This window comes from Triticum aestivum, chromosome 5B (genome assembly GCF_018294505.1).
Source record: "Triticum aestivum cultivar Chinese Spring chromosome 5B, IWGSC CS RefSeq v2.1, whole genome shotgun sequence".
In the NCBI taxonomy this organism is placed as follows: Eukaryota; Viridiplantae; Streptophyta; class Magnoliopsida; order Poales; family Poaceae; genus Triticum; species Triticum aestivum.
Genome location: NC_057807.1, coordinates 591,936,920 through 591,960,233, shown reverse-complemented (window position 1 = coordinate 591,960,233; position 23,314 = coordinate 591,936,920). Strand labels below are relative to the sequence as shown.

Below are 23,314 nucleotides of genomic sequence, written 5' to 3'. Positions count from 1 at the left end.
TCGTACTTGGAGCATGCCAGATACTTCCTCCGTTCCTAAATATAAGTCTTTGTAGATATTTCACTATGAACCACATACGGATATATATAGACGGTGCATTTTAAGTGTAAATTCATTCATTTTGCTCCGTATGTAGTTCACCTAGTGGAATATCTACAAAGACTTATATTTAGGAACGGAGGGAGTACAATTTGTATTGCTTTGTACTCACAACCCAGCGCAAGGAATCTCCGTCTCTTGTTGATCTACCCGCTAGCTACTCCCTCCGTTTTTATTTAGTCTGCCTATTAGTTTTGGTCAAATTCAACCTTTGTAAACTTTGATAAAAGTTTATAAAAAAATATTTCTCCCTCGTTTCCAAAATCTAAGACGCCGATTGACTTTTCTGGTCTTTGTTGCATTACTTTGCCTGTAATTTTCACATATTGTATGTCTGTAACATTAGCATACAGGCATATGGCATAAAAGAAATATCTTTTCTTGTGGGTGTCGCATAAAATTATTTTGTAAGTCAAATACGACGATGTCATTTAGGCATTTTCAATCCATGTACTTTAATATATATATCGGTGGTCAAAGTCATGCATCAAAGACTATGCAGAGTCAACCACGCCTTATATTTTGGGAAGGAGGGAGTAACATATATACATTAACAAATCAATATTCATTAGATTCAGGATTGAATGTACTCTCACATCATATAGATTTGTTATGGTAAATGTTTATTTTTTTTCTATACACTTGGTCAAATTTTAGTTTAACATAATAAGCAGAGTAAATGAAAACGGAGGAAGTACATTGCAGTATGGTTTAACAATTTTTTCCAACAACAACAGATTTCTTATTGTGGTATCAGTTCACCATGGTTGTTGTCTTTGTGTGGTTTGACCGTGATAAAATAGTTTAAAGTGATTCATTTTGCACTAGTTTTTGTAAGTGCTCGCTGTATATAATTCGTACGAGGTTTCTGTACGTATATAAATGGAAAGTGTTCGCGTGGCTCGTGTGCGTACGTGAGCGCATGTGCATGTGTGTTTAAATCAGTAAAATAAACGTGTGCTTATGTTCAAGCCACTATACAGATCCCTTGGCATCTCCGTGATAATGTCACCCAATATGGTCTTCTCCAAATCCATATCCATGATGACTTCGTCCTTCTAGATCGGCGCCATACTTCTGGGTCAATCTAACGTGTTATATGCGTCAGATGGCAAGTTGGCCTCCGGCATCCGGGCGGTTGTTATGAATGTCACTCTGAAATTGTTATATGCAAAGTTTCAGCCGCGTCAATTTTACTTTACCATTGTGCTAATTTTAATTTTTTTTTGCAAAGGAGGTTATCCCCCGGCCTCTGCGTCAGAACGATGCATATGGCCATATTATTAAAAATCCAGAGGTTCTTACCATTGTGCTGATGCCACCATATAATTCTCTGACAAGGTCATCAAGGTATCGCACTTTGAGTTTAGCAGTGCATTCCAAGTTGACGTCCTCCATCTCCTCGGTCCGTTTTCGTTATTTTCCTTATGACCGTTTACAAGGTTACTTTGGAGAGTCCAAGATTAGTTTCTGGTCACCTCGTGGACAGTCCAATATTAGTTTCTAAACCAACATGCAACTCAACACGGTGAATCCATTGTAAGCAGTTCTAGTTTTCAAATGCAGAACAATAGTTACAAGCATCATGCACTCTAGGCCTTCTCAATGAATGATTCGCTATAAGCATATTCTGAGCGCTATTTATGCAGTGTTTCGTGTGACAGAAATATGAACTTGTGGGCACAGAAGAAGGTAGAAGAACGAATTTTGTTGCTTGTCATGCAATTGCGATATGATACCCAAGACAGAGTGGAGTTGAAGCTATGCTAGTGAGAGGAATGAAAGTGGCATTGTGTATATAAATCAATGTGGCTACGTTGCTCCACCACCGATCATGAATTAAAATTATTTCATCTACCAACTTGGATTTTGCTGTGTCTATATATACATGTCAATATGCAAACCACTTTATGTGAGGTCGCTCAGCTACAAGATTTTTCTATCTGCTTGATTGTTCTCACCTTGGTTTATTAATTTGACGGAGCAGCAGAGCCTACCACAACCCACACCAGGACCGATCTGACCTAATTTGTTCCACCTCTGTTACTTATTGCTGAAACTGTCAAACCCTCCCAAAAGCATGAACAATTAGCCAAGTACTACTCCATGTAGGCACGAGATGCAATATGTGTGTGCCATGCACACTTCTCTGAAATACGGAAATGGGTGGCATCAGAAAAAACATCTTCGGCTCCTTTCTCCAGAGTCCTAGAGAAATTGTGCCAACACGCAATCATGTCGCATAGCTTCATTTGGACCATCCGGGATCCTAGCTTCATTTGCAAGGACGGACTACCGGCCTTGAGGAGGATATTTGCTGGAAAATTGAAGCACCAACCAGTATTCGGTGAACCATCTTGGCATTGGTCATCTTCTTCGCGTTCATTGCCAGTGCAACTTGGAGCATGACAAATACAATTTGTCAATTCGCTATGCATTGTACTCACAATTCAGCATAATTCGCTGTGCTTTAGATGGAATCTATCTCCCGTTGGTCTAGCTGCTAGTAACATTTGTACAATTCATCACATGTGTTTTTGTTATGCCATGCTTTAATACAAATGTGTCTGCTTATGTTCCAGCCACTGTATAGATCTGTTACACCTCCGTGATAATGCCACCCAATATGGTCTTCTCCAAACCTATGACAACTTCATTCTACTCGATCGACAGCTCTCACAGGTTGTTCGAACCAAAATCCCAGATGGAATAGCCTGGCCTAAGGACGGTTCACCAGGTTCGAACTTGGTCTTCCAACTTTCCATGATGAAATATAGGGTGTTAATAGGGCATGGAAAGCTCGAATTGAAACAATGGCACATTTGTTAATAGGGCATGGAGGCCTTCGGCACGGAACAGATCCTGTAAATGCAAGATGAGTTTATAGGATCTGTTTCACTGGGGTACACCAAAAAAAATACAGGCGGCCCTTATATCAAATCTGCAGGACAAGAAAATAGCGGATCTGCTAGAGTTGCTCTCATCCCCCAGGATTTCGTGGCTCGCGTCAACCAAGTTTTGGAGGAATATTCCTGACATCTTGGCTATACCAAACGAGTGGCATCCTTCCAAAATCTGGCTATATCCCTATCCTGGCATCTTGGCTATACCAAACGAGTGGCGTCCTTCCAATATCCGGCCATCCCTGTCCCACCCAGGGATAGTCAGGAAACTAAACGCCACCTTAGAGGATCTCGATCCATTTTGTGTGACAGAAATATGAACTTTTTTTTTTGCGGAAAGACAGAAATATGAACTTGTGCACACAGAGTGAGGTAGAAAAACAAATCTTGTTGCTTGTCATGCAATTGCGAGATAATGCCCAAGACGGAGTGTAGTTAAAGCTATGCTATGTGAGAGGAATGAAAGTGGCATGTGTATATATATATATATATATATCATTGTGGCTACGTTTCTCAACCACCGATCATAAATTAAAATTATTTCATCTACCAACTTGGATTTTGCTATGTCTATATATACATGTCAATATGCAAGCCACTTTATGTGAGGTCGTTCAGCTGCATGATTTTTCCATCTTCTTGATTGTTCTCACCTTAGTTTACTAACTTGACGGAGCAGCAGAGCCTACCACAACCCACACCAGGACCGATCTGACCTAATCTGTTCCACCTCTGTCACTTACTGCTGAAACCGTCAAACTCTCCCAAAAGCATAAACAGTTAGCCAAGTACTCCATGTAGGCACGAGATGCAGCATGTGTGTGCCATGCACAACACACTTCTCTGAAATACGGAAATGGGTGGCATCAGAAAAAACATCTTCGAATCCTTTCTCCAGAGTCCTAGAGAAATTGTGCCGCCCCGCGATCATGTCGCATAGCTTCATTTAGACCATCCGAAATCCTAGCTTCATTTGCAAGGGCGGACTGCGGGCCTTGAGAAGGATGGCAGCTGGAAAATTGAAGCACCAACCAGTATTCGGTGAACCATCTTGGCGTTGGTCATCTTCTTCGCGTTCGTTGCCAGTGCAACTTGGAGCATGACAAATACAATTTGTCAATGAAAGATGGCTTGAAGCGTATGCCTAGCAGGGACGCGTTGCGTGTTATATATAGCCATAGGCTAGGGTTTACAGGATTCGGTAGTTGGTTAGGCTTGATCCTCAAGTTAGCTATCTACAAGATAAGGATCGAAGCTTAGGGGGTGTTTGGTTTAGAAGTCCTAGGACTTTTTCTAGTCCCAGGGACTAATCAAAAAAGACTCTCCAGTAGAGTCTTTTTCTAGTCCTTGTAGAAAAAGTCCCTCCCGTTTGGTTCCTAGGGACTTTTTAGGGACTTTTTCTAGTCCCTGGGACTAAAAAGTCCCTGAACCAAACACCCCCTTAAACCTAACTACCAGATTACAAAGTTGATCACGCACGCAACACCAAGAGTAACTGTCGCGCACTCAGGGTCAGGTGGACCCATTGCAGTATCAAACAATTGGAGTCTTCATTAATTGGATGTGCAGAATGCGTTTCTTCATGGCGTTCTAGAGGAAGAAGTGTATATGAGACAACCACCTGGGTATGAGGTAAAGGACAAGTATCATTATGTATGCAAGCTTGATAAGGCTTTATATGATTTCAAACAAGCACCTAGAGCATGGTATTCTAGGCTGAGTGTAAAACTCCAAAGACTTGGTTTTCAGCCATCCAAAGCTGACACATGACTGTTCTTCTACAGAAAAGGCAGAATCACCATTTTCATGCTAGTATATGTTGATGATATTATTGTTGCAAGCTCATCGCAGGATGCAACCAAAGCATTGCTTGAAGATCTAAGGAGAGACTTTGCTCTTAAAGATCTTGGTGATTTGCACTACTTCTTGGGAATAGAAGTAAAAAGGGTTAAAGATGGCATAGTCTTGAGTCAAGAAAAGTATGTGTCAGATGTGCTAAAACGGGCAGGTATGATGAATTGCAAAGTGTCAAATATGCCTCTCTCAACTTCCGAAAAATTATCTAAGGAAGAAGGAGAGCCTTTAAGTGCTGAAGATTCTACAAACTATAGAAGTGTTGTAGGTGCTTTGCAATATCTAACACTTACAAGACCTGATATATCTTTTCCTATCAATAAAGTATGTCAGTTCTTGCATGCTCCCACCTTTGCACATTGGACAGCAGTAAAAAGAATCTTGAGATATTTAAGAGGTACTATGAGTACAGGGTTGAAAGTCACAAGGTCAATGTCAACTTTGGTGAGTGCATTCTCTGATGCTGATTGGGCAGGTTGCACTGATGATAGAAGATCAACAGGGGGCTTTGCTGTTTTTTTTGGACCAAATCTTATATCATGGAGTGCACGGAAACAAGCTACTGTATCAAGATCAAGTACAGAAGCTGAGTACAAGCTTTGGCTAATGCCACGGCAGAGTTGATATGGGTTCAAACCTTGTTGAATGAGCTACCTGTTAATCACTCTCCTGTTGCACGGTTGTGGTGTGATAACATTGGTGCAACGTATCTATCAGCAAATCCAGTGTTTCATGCTAGAACAAAACACATCGAGGTAGATTATCACTTTGTGCGAGAAAGGGTAGCTAAGAAGCTTCTTGATATTCGGTTCATTCCCACTAATGATCAAGTTGCAGATGGTTTCACTAAAGCCTTATCATGGCGCAAGTTAGAAGAGTTCAAGTTGTATATACGGTAACTTCACCAAGTTGAGATTGTTCTTGAACTCTTCTAACTTGCGCCATGATAAGGCTTTAGTGAAACCATCTGCAACTTGATCATTAGTGGGAATGAACCGAATATCCTGTTTTTGGCTATGATTTTATGCAACAGGCAGGTGAGGGAGGATCTTCCCCGGGATCGCCGCTGGCTGGATCCGGCGCAGCACCTGAATCTGCATCGTGTTCCACGCCTGTCTGTTGCATAAAATCATAGCCAAAAATAGGATTTCCACCAAAATTTACAGCAGGATTTCTATGAAGATTAACCGAAAGATCAGCTGTCTGTTCGCCCCCATGATCAAGAGGTTCGGATGGAGCAGTTTCTGCAAGAAGAAGAACTTCGGAACGAAGAGGAACGCCGGCATTTGGATTTAGTGAGGCAAATGGAAAAATAGTTTCATCAAAGATAACATCTCGAGAGATATAGACACGTCCTTCTTTGATATCGAGACACTTGAACCCTTTATGGAGATTGCTATAGCCAAGAAAAACACATTGTTTTGAACGAAACTCTAACTTCTTAGCATGAAAGGGTCGGAGATTTGGCCAGCATGCACAACCAAAGGTGCGTAGGGCATGGTAGTTGGGTTTTTCATGAAACAATTTTTCCAAAGGAGTGTCAAGATTAATCACCTTGCTAGGAGTACAATTGATAAGATAGGTGGCAGCTAAAAAGGCCTCGTCCCAAAATTTTAAGGGCATGGAAGCATGAGCTAAAAGTGAGAGACCCACGTCCACAATGTGCCTATGTTTTCTCTCGGCTGACCCATTCTGTTGATGGGCATGTGGGCATGATACGTGATGTGTGATCCCTACTTGACGAAAGAAGGAGTTGAGGCGCTCATACTCACCGCCCCAATCTGTTTGCATGGTGATAATCTTGCGATCAAAAAGTCGTTCAAATAGTGCTTGAAACTCATGAAACACTTTGAAAAATTCTGATCTATGTTTGAGGATATATATCCATGTGAATTTGCTGAAATCATCGATGAAACTTACATAATAATTTTTCTTATTAATTGAATCTCGGGCAGGCCCCCATACATCAGAGAAAACTAGCTCTAAAGGAGCTTTTGAAATACTACTAGAATTTGGAGAGGGAAGTTGATGGCTCTTGCCTTGTTGGCAAGCATCACACACTCCCTCTTTATTCAACTCTTTGCTAGAAAAGAAAATTTGATTGTGTCTAAGAACATGTTGAACTATTGCCGAAGATGGATGTCCTAAACGATCGTGCCACCTTGATGGAGATATCTTGGTGGCGCCAAGTGCATGTCTGCCCGAGCTTATTGGAGCTGATGATAGGGGATAGAGCCCGTTTCTACACCTGTCTTGGAGGAGGGTTTTCCTCGTTGCCTTGTCCTTGACAAAAAAATGAGGATGAGTTTCAATAAACACATCATTGTCATTGGCTAGACGATGAGCAGAGATCAAGTTTTTAGTGGCTTTGGGCACATGCAGAATATTTTTGAGATGAAGATTACGAGTAGGGGTACGAACATATGCATGACCTATATGGGAAATCTTCATACCTGCGTCGTTTGGCACGTTTATTTAATCGTGTCCATTGTACTTGTCACGTACGGTGAGCTTGTTGAGCTTGCTGGTAATGTGGTCTGTTGCACCTGAGTCCACATACCAGTTCGTGTCCACCCCGTAGGAGGAGTTGGTGTTGACGGCTGCTGCAATTTTCTCCTTGTTGAAGGAGACATCAAAACGACGATAGGACTCCATGGCCATGTGATTTGGCTTGGTGCAGATTTGGCAGAAGACCTCAGGCAGGTCGTTGTGGCCTCCTCCATTGCCGCGGCCGCCGCCGCGACCACGTCCGCCGCCTCCATTGCGGCCACCGTTGCCACCGCGGCCACCACCGCGGTTGGATCCACCGCGTCCGCCGCGAGACACGGCGTTGGCAGAGGAGTGGGTGGACTGCCCTCCACCTTAAAACATGGCCAACCTGCTTTCAAAGCTGATCAGCTGCGAGTAAAGCTCGCTCACCTTGATTTGCTGGGTGCGAGCGCAGATCGTGGAGACGAAGGACACGTAGTCGTAGTTGAGTCCCGCCAGGATGTAGGACACCATGTCATCGTCGGTGAGCGGCTTGCCCACCGATGCCATCTCATCACCGAGCGCCTTCATGCGCCCAATGTATTCGGACATCGTCGAGTTGCCCTTCTTGGTGGTGGAGAGGGCGATTCTGGTGTTGACGACGTGCGCCTGAGTTTGGGAGATGAAGATCTCCCTGATGGCGGCCCATGCTTTGGCCGTTGTATCGCAGTGTGCGACCTGAACCATAATAGGAGCTGAGATGGAGTTGAAGATGAAACTCAGCACCTGAGAATCTCGAGCCTTGTCGATGTCGTATGCAGGGTTGGGCACGTCCGTGGGCTTGCCGTCCTTGTCGCGAAGCTTCTGCTCCGGCTGCTCCCGATCTGGATCAAGGTAGGAGACGAGCTGCGCCCCACGGATAGCTGCCATGGCTTGCGCGCGCCATACCAGGAAGTTGGAGCGATGGAGTCGGACGGCTATGGGGATGAGGGCAGGCGCGGCGACAATGGAGCTTGAGGATGCCATGGCTACGAGAGATGTGCTTTAGAGAAGATAGGCTCTGAATACCATGAAAGATGGCTTGAAGCGTATGCCTAGCAGGGACGCGTTGCGTGTTATATATAGCCATAGGCTAGGGTTTACAGGATTCGGTAGTTGGTTAGGCTTGATCCTCAAGTTAGCTATCTACAAGATAAGGATCGAAGCTTAAACCTAACTACCAGATTACAAAGTTGATCACGCACGCAACACCAAGAGTTTATACGGTTTTATATACACAACCGTATATACATACAATATATTCTAACAGTCAATTCGCTATGCTTTGTACTCATAAGTCACGGTTCAGCACAACGAATCTCCATCTCCCGTTGGCCTAGCTGCTAGTTACATTGCACAATTCAGCACATGTGTGTTTATTATGCCATGTTTTAATACAAATATGCCTGCTTATGTTCCAGCCACTATATAGATCTGTGACACCTCCGTACGTGTGATAATGCCACCCAATATGGTCTTCTCCAAATTTATGACAACTTCATTCTACTCGATCGACTTCTCCAAATTTATGACAACTTCATTCTACTCGATCGACAGCTCTCACACGTTGTTCGAACCAAAATCCCAGATGGAATAGCCTGGCCTAAGGACGGTTCACCAGATTCGAACTTGGTCTTCCAACTTTCCATGCTGAATAAGGGATGCCCCCCTGATATGCAAATATAGGATGCTAATAGGGCATGGAAAACTCGAATTGAAACAATGGCGCATTTCCTTGAGTATACTACTAGAAAAAAACCACAACCTGTCGAAAAAAGGAACAGAACGGAACACACATATTTCCTTAACAAAGGGAAACCTCACAGCGAATAAACGCGGCACAGATCAAAAAATTAGCCTAACCTAGTGACCCCAATCACTCTAAAAGTTTTCTCTCCACAGCTCCACTCAAGCCACGCAGGGACAACAGCCATGTCGCACCGATACTCCGATGAGATCCCTCGCCACGTCGGTGATGATGCCGCCCAGTATGTTCTTCTCCAGATCCCTCACGACGTCGCCCTTCTCCAACGGCAGCTCCCACACGCGGTTCCACCCGAAATCCCACGTCGAGTTGGCGTCGGGGTGGTCATTCTGGATGTCACTCTCAAGTATCCTGCGCAGATTCTCGGCCGCGCGGTTGTCGCCCTGCTGCTGAGTTCTCTTGGACTTGGACATGTCCAGGCTCTCGACGTCGCCGTCCAGCTCTCTGACGAGATCATCGAGGTATCGCAGCCTCAGGTTGGCGGTGCGCGCCACGCTGACCTCCTCCATCGCCTCGCTCCGTTTGCCTTTCCTTCTGATCACTTCCCGGGCCACGTCGGAGAGGAGATCGTTGCCCTTGTCCGACCAGCTCGGCGCACCGGCGACGTCGTCCATGAAACTGACGGGGGCATCTACTCTGACGATCGCCTTTGCGGTTTCGAGCAAGTACCGATCCTTTACCAGCAGTCTCATGAGCATGAGCTGGTTCTCTGTCAAAGAATCGCATGTAACAACATGTGTCTCCTGCAAATTTTCAGAACTGACGGACGTTGTGGTATGATCATCCGAGCCTGCAATAAAAGCAGATGGTGTTCCATTCAATGGCTTTCTGAACAGAGTGAAAATTTCTTCAGTTTACTACTACAGGACAGGACATCAAGAACATGCGTACCGTCAGTTAGTTGCTCTTTCACTATCATTTGTTGCTGCTCTTCTTCCTCCTTGGTAAATGCTTCCGGTATCACTACCGTTTGTTGTTCCTGTTGTTGTTGTTGCTGCTGCTGTTCTTCCTCGGCAAATGTTTCAGGTATTTGTGTGGCCTCACTAGGTGTGTGGTTGATCCATTCATCCTGCATTTTACACCAAATTGCACACTTCATTAGAATGATAACAAAATTTAGCACACACGCAGATTGTTTAAGCAGGGTGTCTAGTTTGGACAAACTTACATTTGTCTCAGGAATCATACTCTGATCCAAGAACTTCAAATCCTCAGTTAGTTGCTCTTTCACTATCATTTGTTGCTGTTGTTGTTCTTCTTCCTGCTGCCGTTCTTCCTCGGTAAATATTTCAGGTATCTGTGTAGTCTCACTAGGTGTGTGGTTCATCCTTTCATCCTGCATTTTACACAAATTCCACGCTTCATTAAGATGATGATAAAATGTGTGCACGGAGAGTTTAAGCAGAGTGCCTAGGTTGGACAAACTTACATTTATCTCAGCAATTGCGCTCTGATCCAAGAACTTCAAATCCTCACTTGCATGTACAACAGTCTCTGCAGGAATTGTAGGATCACTGATTCCTTCAGTTATTTTCTGCAAAGGTTGGTCCAGAGGAATTGCTTCAGCTGTGGTGCTGTCTCTCACTACCATTGTCAATGGTTTCGACAAACCGCCTTCGACATGTGTGCTATCTGCTGGTTTGTTAGAACTGATAGTATCATTTATTTTTGCATCTACCTCATTCTCCTGTTGTGCCACTACAGTGCACTCGAGCTTCTTTCTCATATGCCCTGCTTCTGACAACAGTGCCTTCTTGTTTTCCAACTTCCAGTTTGGTGCTTTGCTATGCGTTTCCCGACGATTCTGCGGTTCCCTCGGTGTTTCAGTTGCTTTCTCACTAGATCCTTGAGTTATTTTCTGTAATGGTTGGTCCAAGGAAGCTGCTCCGGTTGTGCTGTTGCCTCTCACTACTATTGCCAATGGTTCCGACAAACCGCCTTCGCCATGTGTGCTATCTGCTGGTTTGCTAAAACTGACATGTTCTTTTGCACGTTCTTCATTCTCCTGTTGTGTCACTACAGTATACTCAGGCTTCTTTTTCATGTGCCCTGCTTCTGGCATCAGTGACTTCTTGTTTTCCAACTTCCGGCTCGGCGTTTCGCTCTGCATTTCCCGACGATTCTGCGGTTTCCTCAGCTTGCTTTGTCTGTCTACATGCTTACTTTGTGCTTGATGTTTGACCTGATCTGTCTTCCCATTCTTTCCTGCAGCCTTGGTTTCTGCACTGGCAAGGTTCTCCTTGTTAACCTTCTCCCTCGCCCTCCTCGATTTCCCCTCGCCGTCTCTCCCCAGCAACCGTCTCATGCCGGTGGCCTGCTTCTTCCCAACTTCTGCACTCTTCACCTGAGCAGTGTGCTTCTCCTCCTTGACAGGCCTGTTGTCTGAATTCTTCCTGAATCTTTTCAGAAAATCCATCCTCTTACCGGAGTCGGCGCGGCATCCTACGCTGACAGAGTTCTGCAGTTTGATTTCTTCGGCAGCCGTCTTGTCCTCATGGATGATCCTCTCATCAGCTACCTGTTTTTCATCGGCTCCTCTCTCTGCTGCCACCATCTTTCTCAGCACTTCTCTCATGGTTAGCCTTCCTTGCCTGCTATTATTACCAGGTGCAGGGTGTGATGAACTGTTTGACAGTGCAGCAGCACCTATTTCAGACTCTCCAAAGTTTGTCAGGCCGTTCTTCCACTCCCCTGCCAACACAATCTTGTGCTGACCCTTCTCTGAAGCGATGATCCGTATCGGCAATTTGCGGTCCATGGCGTTTCCTCTGACCTCCATCCTTGGCACCGCGGCTCCAGGTTTCACAAACCTCTCCGTCCCCTTGCGCTCCGCGGCGGCCGTCGTTGTCGACGACGGCAGATTCTCCAGCCCCATCAGCTTGGCGATCACGCTCGGCATCCTCACCTTTGAGCCATCCTTTTCACCTTCAGAAGCACTCTTGATGTTGGAAATGCTTGGACCAGACTCCATGACTGAGCTTCTGCCTGTACTCTGATCAGTCTGATGACTCTGAAACTTGTTGTGAACAACCATCTGCATAGAAGCATTTTTGGCGTGCTCAGCATCTGAATCTTCGTCGACGATCTCCTCGATCCTCGCGGAACGCGTCGCCGGCGAGCCCTTGCGGTTCTCCTTGCCCTTGAGCCCGCTCCCCGACCCTTCCATGTACCGGGAGGCGTCCTGGAGCATGACCAGCATGCTCAGCGCCTCCTCCATGTCCATGGACCCTCTGAAGAGCTTCTTCCGGGCCTCGTCGTCGGGCCTCCTCCTCCCGCCCGAGGAGTAGGCCGCCATGAGCATGTCGTTCAGGTCCTGCACCCCGATCGCCACCTCGCCGGCGCGCGCGCCTGTACCTCCTCCGGAAGGCGGCGGCGGCGGCAGGAGGTAGCCGCCGCCACCGCCCAGACGGGCCGTGTCCAGCTGGCGGAAGAAGACGGAGCCGTTGCGCGCCACGACCTCCATGTTCCGCAGCTTCCCCCCGTCGCTGAGCGCGAGGGCCAGCGCGGCCATCTGCACGTCGACGCCGCTCGCGACGACGGCATGCTCCGTCTTGCCGCCGCCCGCGCCTCCTACCTGGAACGGCACGATGGCGCGCGCGTCGGCGGCGGCGGCGGCGATAGGGCGCCCCCGCCGTGGCTTGGCCGCGCTGGCCACGGCATTGCTGGTGCTGGGTTGTTGCTGCTGCTGCTGCGAGTGCAACGGAGATAAAATTTTAACTGAGAGGCTAGAAGATTTTAGAACTGGCGTGCCATGGTTCGGAACATGCATCACTCACTGATCTGTGTGTCGCCGATGGTGGTGCTGCTGCTGCTTGCCGTGGCTTCTGGCCTCGAACTGGGTTCTGCGAATTCGAGCCAGCGTCTGCAACAGAACAGACAGAGCAAGTTCAGTGATCACACAGCAACATCGGGTCTGAACTCGCATCTAAAGATGAATTCTATCTAGAGTGTCTTTGGCATCATCAGCTCATCACATGCACACATGACATTCTAACCTCTAAGCAAGAAGAGAGTGCAAAGCAAACACCGACGGCAAAACATGACGTACCCCGAGACGCAGCGGCGGCGGCCGACGGCGAGCCCGAGAAGCCGAGCCTCTCGCGGCGTCGGCGGAGGTCGTGCAGCATCTTCTGGGCGAAGTCGGAGCCGAGGTCAGGCACCCTGGCGCCGGCGGCCATCCCTCACCTCACCTGTCCGCCACCAAACAGCACACCCACCCGCCCTGCCCCGCGCCGCACCATGAAACAAGCCACCGGCCGGGGAAAGAAAGAAGGTTAGGTGCGGCGCCTGAAAACCACAATGCCGCCCGCGGTGCTCTTTCTTTCCGTCGAGTAGGTGCGTGAGAGCGCCCAGGCGGCAAGGCCTCTCGTTTTCCTCCCCCTCCTTTCCCCCGGCTTTCTTGAGGAATGGGTCAGTGAGAGAGGCGAGTGAGGTGGGGCGTCTCGTCCGTCCGGGGAGCAGAGGTGCGGCCGCGGTGGACGGACGCTTTCAGGCGGTGGTGAGAGCACACAGCACACCCAGGATTGATTGCCGTGGAAGTTACATTACATGCGTATGATGCATCCGTCGCCTGTTCCCTTCTGCCTGGTTAGGTTAGGTCTGGTTTGCATCTCCGGTTCACCCACATTCCAAGCAAACCACCACCCAAAAGCAGAGGGGCATCCACTGCATTTGGGAATAATCACCCATAATCTCTGCCTCTGCCTTTTGGTTAGTAGGTGGTAGTGGGGGTGGTTAGGTTAATGCCCTGCTTTCTGAGTTCTGACCATGATTTGTGACTCTGTGGAAAACTTAAAAGGGGTTCTGGTTGTGACATTGACAAAAATTAAAAGACGGTGCGATTTTAAATAAGGTACTAGTACTAATTAATGTGCTTTTAAAGAAAGAATGTGCTGCTAATATTTACCAAAGGTTTTAGAGAGAGAAGGAGATGATTGATTGATTGAGGTTCGGTTTGTGCGAGCTAAACATGGCATTTTCAGTAGTACTGCGCAAGGCTTGGAAAGATGCTCACGTTTGGGGCTGTACTGTACTACTACTACTGGACTCAATCCTGCACCATTGGTTTTGCCTGCCGTTAGGATGATGATGATGATTAAGAGACGGTTATGCTACACCATCTCCGGTATCAAGGGCCTACAGCGACCACCTTAAATACAGTACCATTTATGAAAATATATGTACTTCGTGCCCATCTACTCCCTCCGTTCCTGATATATTCTCAAGTACTAGTAGCCAAAGTTTTCTACTTTTGGACATTGATATATGCTCCCTCCCTTTCTAAATATACAAGTCTTTTTAGAGATTTCAATAGAAACTACAAACGAAGCAAAATGAGTGAATATACACTCTAGAATATGTCTATATATAACCTTACTTAGTCCATATTGAAATCTCTAGAAAGCCTTATATTTAGAAACGGAGGGAGTATACAAGATTGCTGAGATTGGTCAAATAAAATCAATATCATTTAAATCTGTGACCAAACATATTGCAGATCCAGCACTTGTCTCTTTCCTACAGAATTCGTACTACTAAAAAGGTCAATATTCCATCTTGAAGACATCAATATATAAAACATCATACCGGAGATAGTAATACAATTATACAAAAAAACACTAGTTACAATACTGCAAGTGTGAGCTGAGTTCCACACCTTTCTTTTTGTTCTGGAATCAGTCTGGCTTTACATTTTTGTTTTATAAACAGCAGGAGAGATCATGCATCATACCAGCACAAACTGTACAAAAATGAAGACCCGTCTCTAGATCGCATTTCGAAGCAAGATGGATAGTGGTGACCAACACAAGCCTAAAAGCCATCAAAAGTTCGAGAAAAAGCTCAAAGTAAACCATATGACACACATAACAGGCCACCTAATCAGGTTCCCTCTGCACAACAAGTCATGGCTTGCAACAGTTCTTAGGTGCAACATCACCCTCAAGACTAAACACTGCACTTGCCGGTCACCTAAAGTTCCTTCATCAATACATTTTAATTCAGAAAGAACCATCTAATGCTCACAGCAACATCAAGCGACTCGACTCTTTATTTTATTTTTTTACTACACATATACATACTCGCATTTACATACCTCAAAGGGACAAAAATGGTTGGCAGTGCACACAAGCTGCAGGAGGGGAGAACACAAGGCCTCGCTCATCTATCGCTAGCATGGGCAGGAAGATGGGCAGTCAGTTTCCTATATACGTGTGCGAAGCGTTGGCCATCAGGGCAGCCGCCGCCTGAAGTTCCTGCTGGTGCCTTGGTATGTCCGGACCAGCAGGCCAACACCCAACCCAACGCCCACGCATATGCCGAGGCCGATCCCGACTCCAACCCGCACGCCAGCATTAAACCATGAAAGCTCACCATCCTCGCCCTCTAGAAAGTCCTGCCTCGAGTACAAGCTGTTATAGTCCATGTCCATGTCTGTCTCAGACTTGGGATCATAGAATTCTGATATCTGAAACAGGAGGTGGGAAAGGAAATAATACTGTCAATTATCCCATCAAATTTGGACTTGGTGTTCAACAGAGATGGCAGCAAATAACTGAATATTCACATTCTAACATAGTTCTCTTTTGAATCCCAATTGCAGTTTCCTTGATTGAGAAACATGTTTGGTATTGTTCTTACAAAACACTCTGTCCCAAAATAAGTGTCTCAACCTCAGTACAACTTTGTACTGAAATTAGTACAAAGTTGAGACACTTATTTTGGGACGGAGGGAGTAACAAGTGAAAATGACTTGATGCTAGTCAAGCAAGATAAAATAAAGGGCAGGCATAAATCAACAGCCAGAAGTTGATAAAGGCTGTGGGGATTTGCTCCACAGTAAATATTCAAAAAAAAAAAAACAGAAGTTAATCATGAGCCCGAATGAATACTTGTGTGATGGCACCAAGAGAACTGCCACGTGAGCATAAATCTGGGCAACAGTCCCAGTCAACCAATGGAATTTGTAATGGAAAAAATTGCCAGTCTGCTTTTCATCCTTATGCTCTTACTATGCTGTGTCGCTAAAGTCTAAGGTTCTGCGTGCTGTACAATTCACCCATTTAGTTAGAATTCAAGCATTTGGCAGTCAACACATGTACTCCCTCTGTAAACTAATATAAGAGCGTTTGGATCACTACTTTAGTATTCTAAACGCTCTTATATTAACCTGAGACAAAATATAGGGCATCTAAAGAGTAAGGTTACTCTCGCTAGGATAACCTGAGACAAAATATAAACTTCATGCTATATGTAAGATCAATATGGACAATTTGGCTTGTGGGGTAACCAAGGAAACTGAAAACTGTTGTAATGATGGCATATCCATGAGTATACAACTTCTGGCATGAGGTAGCAACGTTAAAACCCTCATCCAGTATCCATAGGTATGTATAGTGATTTTGAGTTAAAAGTAGACAACAGTGGCATCTCTATAAAACTGCAATTGAGATTCCATGGGTAATGATCTGAACTGATGGACTTGAGCACTGAAAATACTAAACGTGAGCATGCCTTAAGGTACAGTATCAATCAGGTGCCTAAGTTCCTAGTTCAGATGGGCATCATACATCTACTAGCCAGATAGTACCTTTTTTTTTACATTGACACCTGTCAGTGTTCAGTTTCACCTACGGTTCATTCTGTTTAAAGAGTGTATGCACAGCGCAAATGTCCAAATATGCGCCCACAACAAGAAGTTTCATCGTGGGATATGTATTGACTAGTTACTGTTACCAGGTCCTATATTTTCTCCTAGTCATCCTCATAAAAGAATAATTAAGCAGCAGGTCAGAAGCAAGATTCAGAAAGAAAAGATTGCACTTGCACAACATGCTGCAATCCATATCATGTGCAAGCCATGTATATAGTGGGTTGCTTGGCAATAGCATCAATATCAGAAATGGGTCAAAATATGTTGGTAATAATTTAGTAGCACCAACATAAGAACGCATATATACATAGGTAAATAGGAGCCTATTTATCCTGCTGAAGTTAAAATTTGATTGTGCACACTACTTGCAAGAATATAAAAAATGGTACATCGAATATAGCTAAACAATGGGCTATATAAGCAAGAGAGGTCGGGGTAGACCAAACTTGACATGGGAGGAGTATGTGAAGAGAGATTTGAAGGACTGGAATATCACCAAAAAAACTAGCCATGGACAGGGGTGTGTGGTAGCTAGCTATCCATGTGCCAGAACTATGAGTTGGTTTCCAGATCTTATGAGTTTTAGCTCTGGCCTACCCCAACTTGTTTGGGACTAAAGGCTTTGTTGTTCTTGTTGTTGGCTATATAAGCAAGAAATTTGCCCAGAGAGGATACATTTCAATTGATGTTTATCATAGCGAATATGCCATTGGCACGTCACCAATTTGCTAGAAAAACGCCGATTAAACTAAAACAGTTCAGCGCCCCTCCCAATATGTTTTAAGCCCGGGTGATCATACAATATATGAGATCAAACAAATGCCAGGAACTCTAGTAATGGTGACTGTGTGGATACGTAGTGAAGTACCTTCAAAGAGTCCCCGTGTGAGTTCTCTGTATGTAGTTCAGTTGCTTCATTCTCAGGGATAGAATCCAGCTTCAGTTTCATCTGGGACTTCCTCCGTGATATAAACTGTACCGTCTTGGTTAATATAATTGGCGTGCCAGAGAAAGTGCCAGCGACATACACCTCAACAACAGGATGCGCAGAGTCTGGGCCCGTGGACATCTTCCCCTTCAAGAAACCGCTAGACGATGCCGACGAATGGCACTTGATATTCCACTTCTTGCTGCTGCTCTTCGGTTCCCCGACCACTCCATTGGCATTGCATAACTCCAGGTCTCCGGTGAGCAAGAGATCGTTCTTCTCAAACACCTGAAACCTCACGCTCCCCGTCATCCTTATGCTGTCCGTGCTCACGTACGTGGCCTCCTCGGTCTTCTTGTCGATCCTGTCCCTTCTGAGGGACGAGGAGACGAACTCGGTGTGCATGCTGCTCCGCCGCCCGTTGACCTCGATGACCGTGTCAGGAGACAGCGGGATATGGTTGAGCGTGAGATGGTCCGGCGCCGACTCGTCCACCATGCAGTTGCTGACCCTCACATAGAACACCTTGAGGTCGAGCCAAGGCGAGGACCTCGACGCGTAGAGCGGGTGCATGATGATCTTCCTGGCAGCCTCAAAAGCCACCCCGTCGCCCATCTTGATTTATTACTGTACCGCCAGGACGACGACACCGCACGAACTACAGCACCGCAGGGGTTCCAATTCCACTACCTGTACAAGATAAATTTCAGGTTAGTAAAGAGTTGTTGGGTTTAAGTACACGATCTTAAGAAATTTCTATCTAACAGCCTAATTTTAGCAAGAACAAACACCCGATCAATTTTATTGCATAGAACATCAAACATCAATTCGATTGACTGCAAGCACCAGGGGCGTGGGAGCTCAATCGAGACCACGAAATTTAGGAAATCAAACTGGCTCACCGGCGCAACCCGGCAAACAAAATCCGTGGCGGACCGGCGCGTCCGTCCCAGACAGAAAATTTCTAATTCGATTTGCTCAAGGCAGAGGGGAAAGAAAAACATGACGAGCAGGTTAGGGTTCGTCACCGGCAAAAGGAATCAAATCCCTGGGCGGGCGGGTCTCCGCCGCGCGCCAGTCCAGTGGAGCCGAGGAGGAGGAGGAATCCGGCCGGCCGGCCGCGAGAGGAGAATCGATCCCGTGGAGCTTCGGCGGGGGGAGGCGTGGTGGCCTGCCTGGTGGGGGGAGATCGCGAGAGGGGGAAGAAAAGGAAGGAGGGAGGATAAGCACCGGTGGTCTCAGGAGGAGAGAGGGGGGCGAGGGGTGTATTTTCCGATATTTTCAAGGTCGTTTTTGCGCGTAAGGATGCGGATGGATGGAGTGGAAATAATTCTTCTGGAGTTCTAGTTGCACATCTTTCTGACCGTTTGACTAGGTTTTCCGTGGGTTTTTTTTTCCTTCCTTTGTTCCAGATTGCCATCTTCGACGCACCGATGTCGCCGCTCTCATTTGAAGCCACTCTAATCTTGTTGTTGATGATAGCCCAAAAAATCTTCTGCACATGCCCTTAAGTACCAGTGTCCGGAGCCACAATCATCACCGTCGAAAATTTGAATTGATGTGACGAATCACATCGTCATGTATGAGAAGACCATACATCCTTGTTGTCCCGGGGTGCTGACATAATTTATACTTTCGTAATGGTTACGAATCATAAACTACCAGTCATGCTCGTAGTCAACCAATTTCTTTTTTTCTAACTTGACTTGACAATTGACACCCTCTTATTGTTCACCCAATATGCCAATGTGGTGGATTCATACTTTACGAATTGAGCGTAGTTCATATGGTTAGTCACACGCGGGCTCAAGTAATAATTTTGGCATGAACGATTGCATTTTTTATAATTTATTCTAGATTTTTTGATGATCTTCGTTCAATGAAGGATAAAATTTCTATCAACTGTAAAGTATTTGCGATGACTTCGTCAATCTTAAACCTTACCCTCTCCGTACCTCAAAGGTGCTCGTGTCCCTCCAGAGTGGTGACCCATAGCAACGCTATTTTCAGGGTGTTAACATGATTCCTTCTCTGAGGGTCAAAAAATAACGTGAATTCATATTGCTTTTATGTACATGAACATGGCAGAAAAACTGTACTAGATTAGTTAATAAAACAGCAGCCCTAAAAAAAAGAAGCTGGGGTGAGAAACTTCTCATTAACTTTTTTTATGTCGACTTCTCATTAACAGATTATCACATTTCCCCTAAAAATCCTGGACCTTCTTGGCAGAAAAAGAAAGAAAAACTTGACCTTATCCATTTCACAAGTGCATGCGGGCCCATGTGATCGGATTAGCTACGGGGAGATGTATGCACAGCTGCACCCAAACCACGGACGGCCACACGTGGGGTGCGCGTGGCTCCCACATCAATCCAAGGCTAGGCGCGACGCGAGTTGGTTGGTTCCTTCATCTCGACCCCTCACAAAAATATCTCGGTCGCTGTCGTCGTCTCCGTCTCCGTCCACGACCAATTTAATTTAATCGAGGCCGCCCAAGTTAATTCGAGGCTCTCGGCAGCTCACGTCGGCAAGGCACGGATCATACTTGTCATCAAAATGAATAAAAAAAATATATCTAAAATTAAAATACATTTAGATACATTTTTTTTTATCCATTTTGATGACAAGTATTTCCGGACGAAGGGAGTACGTGTCTGCATACGAGATCCGGGCTTGTCTTCTTGTTCGTAGCACAGTACGTCTAATCAATCGTCAGGCTGTGTGCGGTGCAGGCCAAGTGGTGCTAATCTCGAGAGCTTGAGCTTTCTAGTCTCGGTTTGGTGAGATGAGGTCGTGCTACTGCCTTTTTTATTTTATTATTGTGAACCGTGCGCTAATGGAAGTATTTTGGGCGTGGCTAGCTCTCATCCAGCCACCGAATCTTTAGTTTTGGCGTTCGGGCTAGGTTAGTATGTCACATCATTAACGACTATAAGTGCATCTTTAACGTGGACCATCAAACCGACCGCACATACATGGGACCGTGTGGTCCGCACATGTTTTGTCATTCAACGCATACCTGTATCGGTCCGCCAACCGGTCTGGACGTATTTTTTTCTTGTAAATTAGAAGCAAAGTTGGGAGGCTTGGCAGGAGTCGAGTCCAGACAGCAGCCACGTAGGACTCGGATGCCCGCTTGCCTTTTACGACCCCGTCCCCTGTCGATGACGTCTATGGTGGACACCACGCTCGTCAGGTGTTCAATCAAATGTCATTGAACTTATTTTCGAATGTCGTGTCGGTTTTTTATAGTACGAAGGATGGCGGGGTACTCGACCATGGAGGATGAGTTGTTGTGCGATGCATGGTTGACCATATCTGTGGATTTCGTATGCAGGAGCAGAATGGGGCTCTTCTGGCAGCGCGTGCATGATTCGTTTCACGCGTGAAAGCACATTACGCTCTACGACATGCACATCATCCTACAACACAATTGTGAAGTTATTATCATATGGATGGTATGCCATCCAGACCATCTTCATCAAGTTTTATGACGCGGTTGCTCGGCTAGAGACATGGTGGCCATTGCGCACGGCAACGGAGGAGATCGTAAGTTTTGCTTCTTCTCGTTCTACTTGTTGATTGAATCATTCATCACTCAATGTTGCTCTACACATTGTGTAGCCGTACGCGTTGCCGTGATGTACCACAATAGAGGGACGAGCATTTATATACATATACTGTTGGATGAAGCTGAAGGGGCAGTATGCATGGGATGACATGATCCGTTCATGAAAAACTTGTTAAACATCCGATTAATCTCGCTGAATTTGAACTATTGCTGAGTTATTTGCGTGCTATATATGGATTCTTTGTGCTATTTTCTATCCGAACTTTAATGAAATCTTGACGATTTCCTCCGTTTTAGTTGAACTATGGTCTGAAATGTACGCGGGTAGCATTGGATGGCTGGCTCGCGCATTCGTGTCCGTGGACGGTCCCTCTGTCTGCGGACGGATACTCCCTCTGTTTCGAAGTGTTTATAAGTCAGTTTTTTTGGGGGGGGGGGGGGGTCGTTCCATGGTCAGTTTGGCCAACTTTACAAAAGAACTATGTTGTTATGAATTTAATGAAGCTAATTTGTTATTGTAGTTACTTGTATATATTTCTACGAACTCGGTCGAACTTAAAGAAGTTTGGTTTAGAACAAACACATAACTTCAAACATGTTGAAACGGAGAAAGTACAAGCAAATGCATAGGTATAGGACCATTCATTCATTCCATTATCTGCCTGCACCGGCGCCGGACAGAAACTTGTCTGAACTTATCAGTTGCCTCGTCCGCAAGCAAAATGAAAACTACTAAAGTACTCCATCCGTCCGAAAATACTTGTCATCAAAATGGATAAAAAAGGGATGTATCTAGAACTAATATACATCTAGATACATCCCATTTTATTGATTTATTGATAACAAGTATTTCCAGACGGAGGGAGTACGTACTAGAGTACGTCCGACTGCTATTTCTGGGGTGCACACGCGGTCCAGCACAAATACAACATAACCGCGTGAAACAGGCCGGCCTTCATTTCCTACCCTAGCCGCCGCCGCCACCAGGCGACTAGGGCGAGGCACTTTTTCCTCCGATCTCCACCGGCCGGTGCGCTGCCCCCCTCTCCCTTCGGCTGCTGCTCCGACGGCAGGAGGGAGGGGGGACCCCATTCCTCCGCTCTGTAGTTAGATTTTGGATTTGTAGGTCGTGGTGCGTCGTTGGGGTGGTGGGAGCGGCGCCCGGACGAATAAATCTGCCTCAACCCCACTCTCACACCGGCGGTGTCCTTCATGGTGGCGTCTCGGAGTTGATGGCATCGTGTCTCTGTCGATTCCTCAGATCGACAGCGTTAGGGTTCATGGATGGTGTTGACGAGGCGGCGGCGGCGACTCCATCAGGTGTGTCTCTCCTTCTGCTCTGTCCCCGTTGCTGTGGCGTTGTCTCCGACGTCATGGTGGAGCAGGGAGGTCTTGTCGTTCAGGAGTACGCGCAGACGGTTGTCTACGCAAGTGACAGCTGAAAGATGGAGTATCTTGTGTTGGGTCTGTGGTCGAAGGCGGGCAGTTCTGGTTTCCTTCTCCGACGTCGTCGTCATACGAGGGTGTCAGTTCTGAAGTTCGATGGCGTGTCCGGGGACATGTTGCCCCGGTCTGATTCTTTCAACGGCTATGGTTTTGCTTTTGGCAAACTACTTTGGAGGTCCGTAAAGCTGCTGATCAGCGATGGAGCAGCGTCGAGCTTGGGCAAAGAGGTGATCTGTCTTTTTACCCTTTAGTGGCCGCTTCGGTGGTGTCGAAGGAAAGGGACAGGCGCTGGTATTTTGCATAGGATCTTCCTATCTTTTCAGTCATGTATGATCGGTGCTTACGTGCCTTGTAACTTGATCTTTATTCTATATAAATGAGACACGTATTATCATGCAAAAAAAAAAACAAATACAACATAACCAAATCGCACGCAACCTGACAATTCATGTGATGCAAAAAAGTTTCAATCCATGAGGCAATCAGAGGGGCTCGTCGTGGGCAGTCAACGGGACAAGTTCCTTCCAGTTCACAGGTGATAAAACATCCGAGTCATGTTCTTCTGACTGGAGATAGACAAATTCAT

General features: G+C 46.0%; 2 protein-coding genes and 1 pseudogene across 3 annotated transcripts; all 3 read right to left on the bottom strand.

Moving 5' to 3' along the window:
- Positions 1–7,738: 7,738 nt before the first annotated feature.
- Positions 7,739–7,877, bottom strand: LOC123118189 (uncharacterized; annotated as a pseudogene).
- Positions 7,878–9,078: 1,201 nt separating this feature from the next.
- LOC123113475 (uncharacterized) lies at positions 9,079–13,665 on the bottom strand. Of its 2 annotated transcripts, none has more exons than XM_044534712.1 (6): positions 13,178–13,665; positions 12,906–12,991; positions 10,559–12,817; positions 10,298–10,465; positions 10,021–10,198; positions 9,079–9,919 (listed from the first exon to the last, which is right to left on the bottom strand). In XM_044534712.1, the coding sequence occupies exons 1-6, from the start codon at positions 13,305–13,307 to the stop codon at positions 9,273–9,275; spliced, it is 3,468 nt and encodes a 1,155-aa protein (XP_044390647.1). In that variant the 5' UTR covers positions 13,308–13,665; the 3' UTR covers positions 9,079–9,272. The 2 variants fall into 2 exon arrangements, with proteins under 2 accessions (XP_044390647.1, XP_044390648.1); XM_044534713.1 differs by having other exon boundaries at positions 10,559–12,814.
- A 1,278-nt stretch (positions 13,666–14,943) lies between these two features.
- LOC123113474 (uncharacterized protein At1g01500) lies at positions 14,944–18,980 on the bottom strand. The gene is made up of 3 exons (XM_044534711.1): positions 18,737–18,980; positions 17,649–18,398; positions 14,944–15,595 (listed from the first exon to the last, which is right to left on the bottom strand). The coding sequence occupies exons 2-3, from the start codon at positions 18,321–18,323 to the stop codon at positions 15,359–15,361; spliced, it is 912 nt and encodes a 303-aa protein (XP_044390646.1). The 5' UTR covers positions 18,324–18,398; positions 18,737–18,980; the 3' UTR covers positions 14,944–15,358.
- Positions 18,981–23,314: the final 4,334 nt, after the last annotated feature.

What these genes read in the sequence shown, in the direction of transcription:
- LOC123113475 (XM_044534712.1), bottom strand. Translation starts at nt 13,307, where the DNA reads ATGGCCGCCGGCGCCAGGGTGCCTGACCTCGGCTCCGACTTCGCCCAG. An exon ending in GCGCAATTGCTGAGATAAAT is followed by an intron (nt 10,466 to 10,558) that starts GTAAGTTTGTCC and finishes TGTAAAATGCAG; the next exon opens with GATGAAAGGATGAACCACAC. An exon ending in GAAAGAGCAACTAACTGACG is followed by an intron (nt 9,920 to 10,020) that starts GTACGCATGTTC and finishes CTTTTATTGCAG; the next exon opens with GCTCGGATGATCATACCACA.
- LOC123113474 (XM_044534711.1), bottom strand. Translation starts at nt 18,323, where the DNA reads ATGGGCGACGGGGTGGCTTTTGAGGCTGCCAGGAAGATCATCATGCAC. An exon ending in CACACGGGGACTCTTTGAAG is followed by an intron (nt 15,596 to 17,648) that starts GTACTTCACTAC and finishes CTCCTGTTTCAG; the next exon opens with ATATCAGAATTCTATGATCC.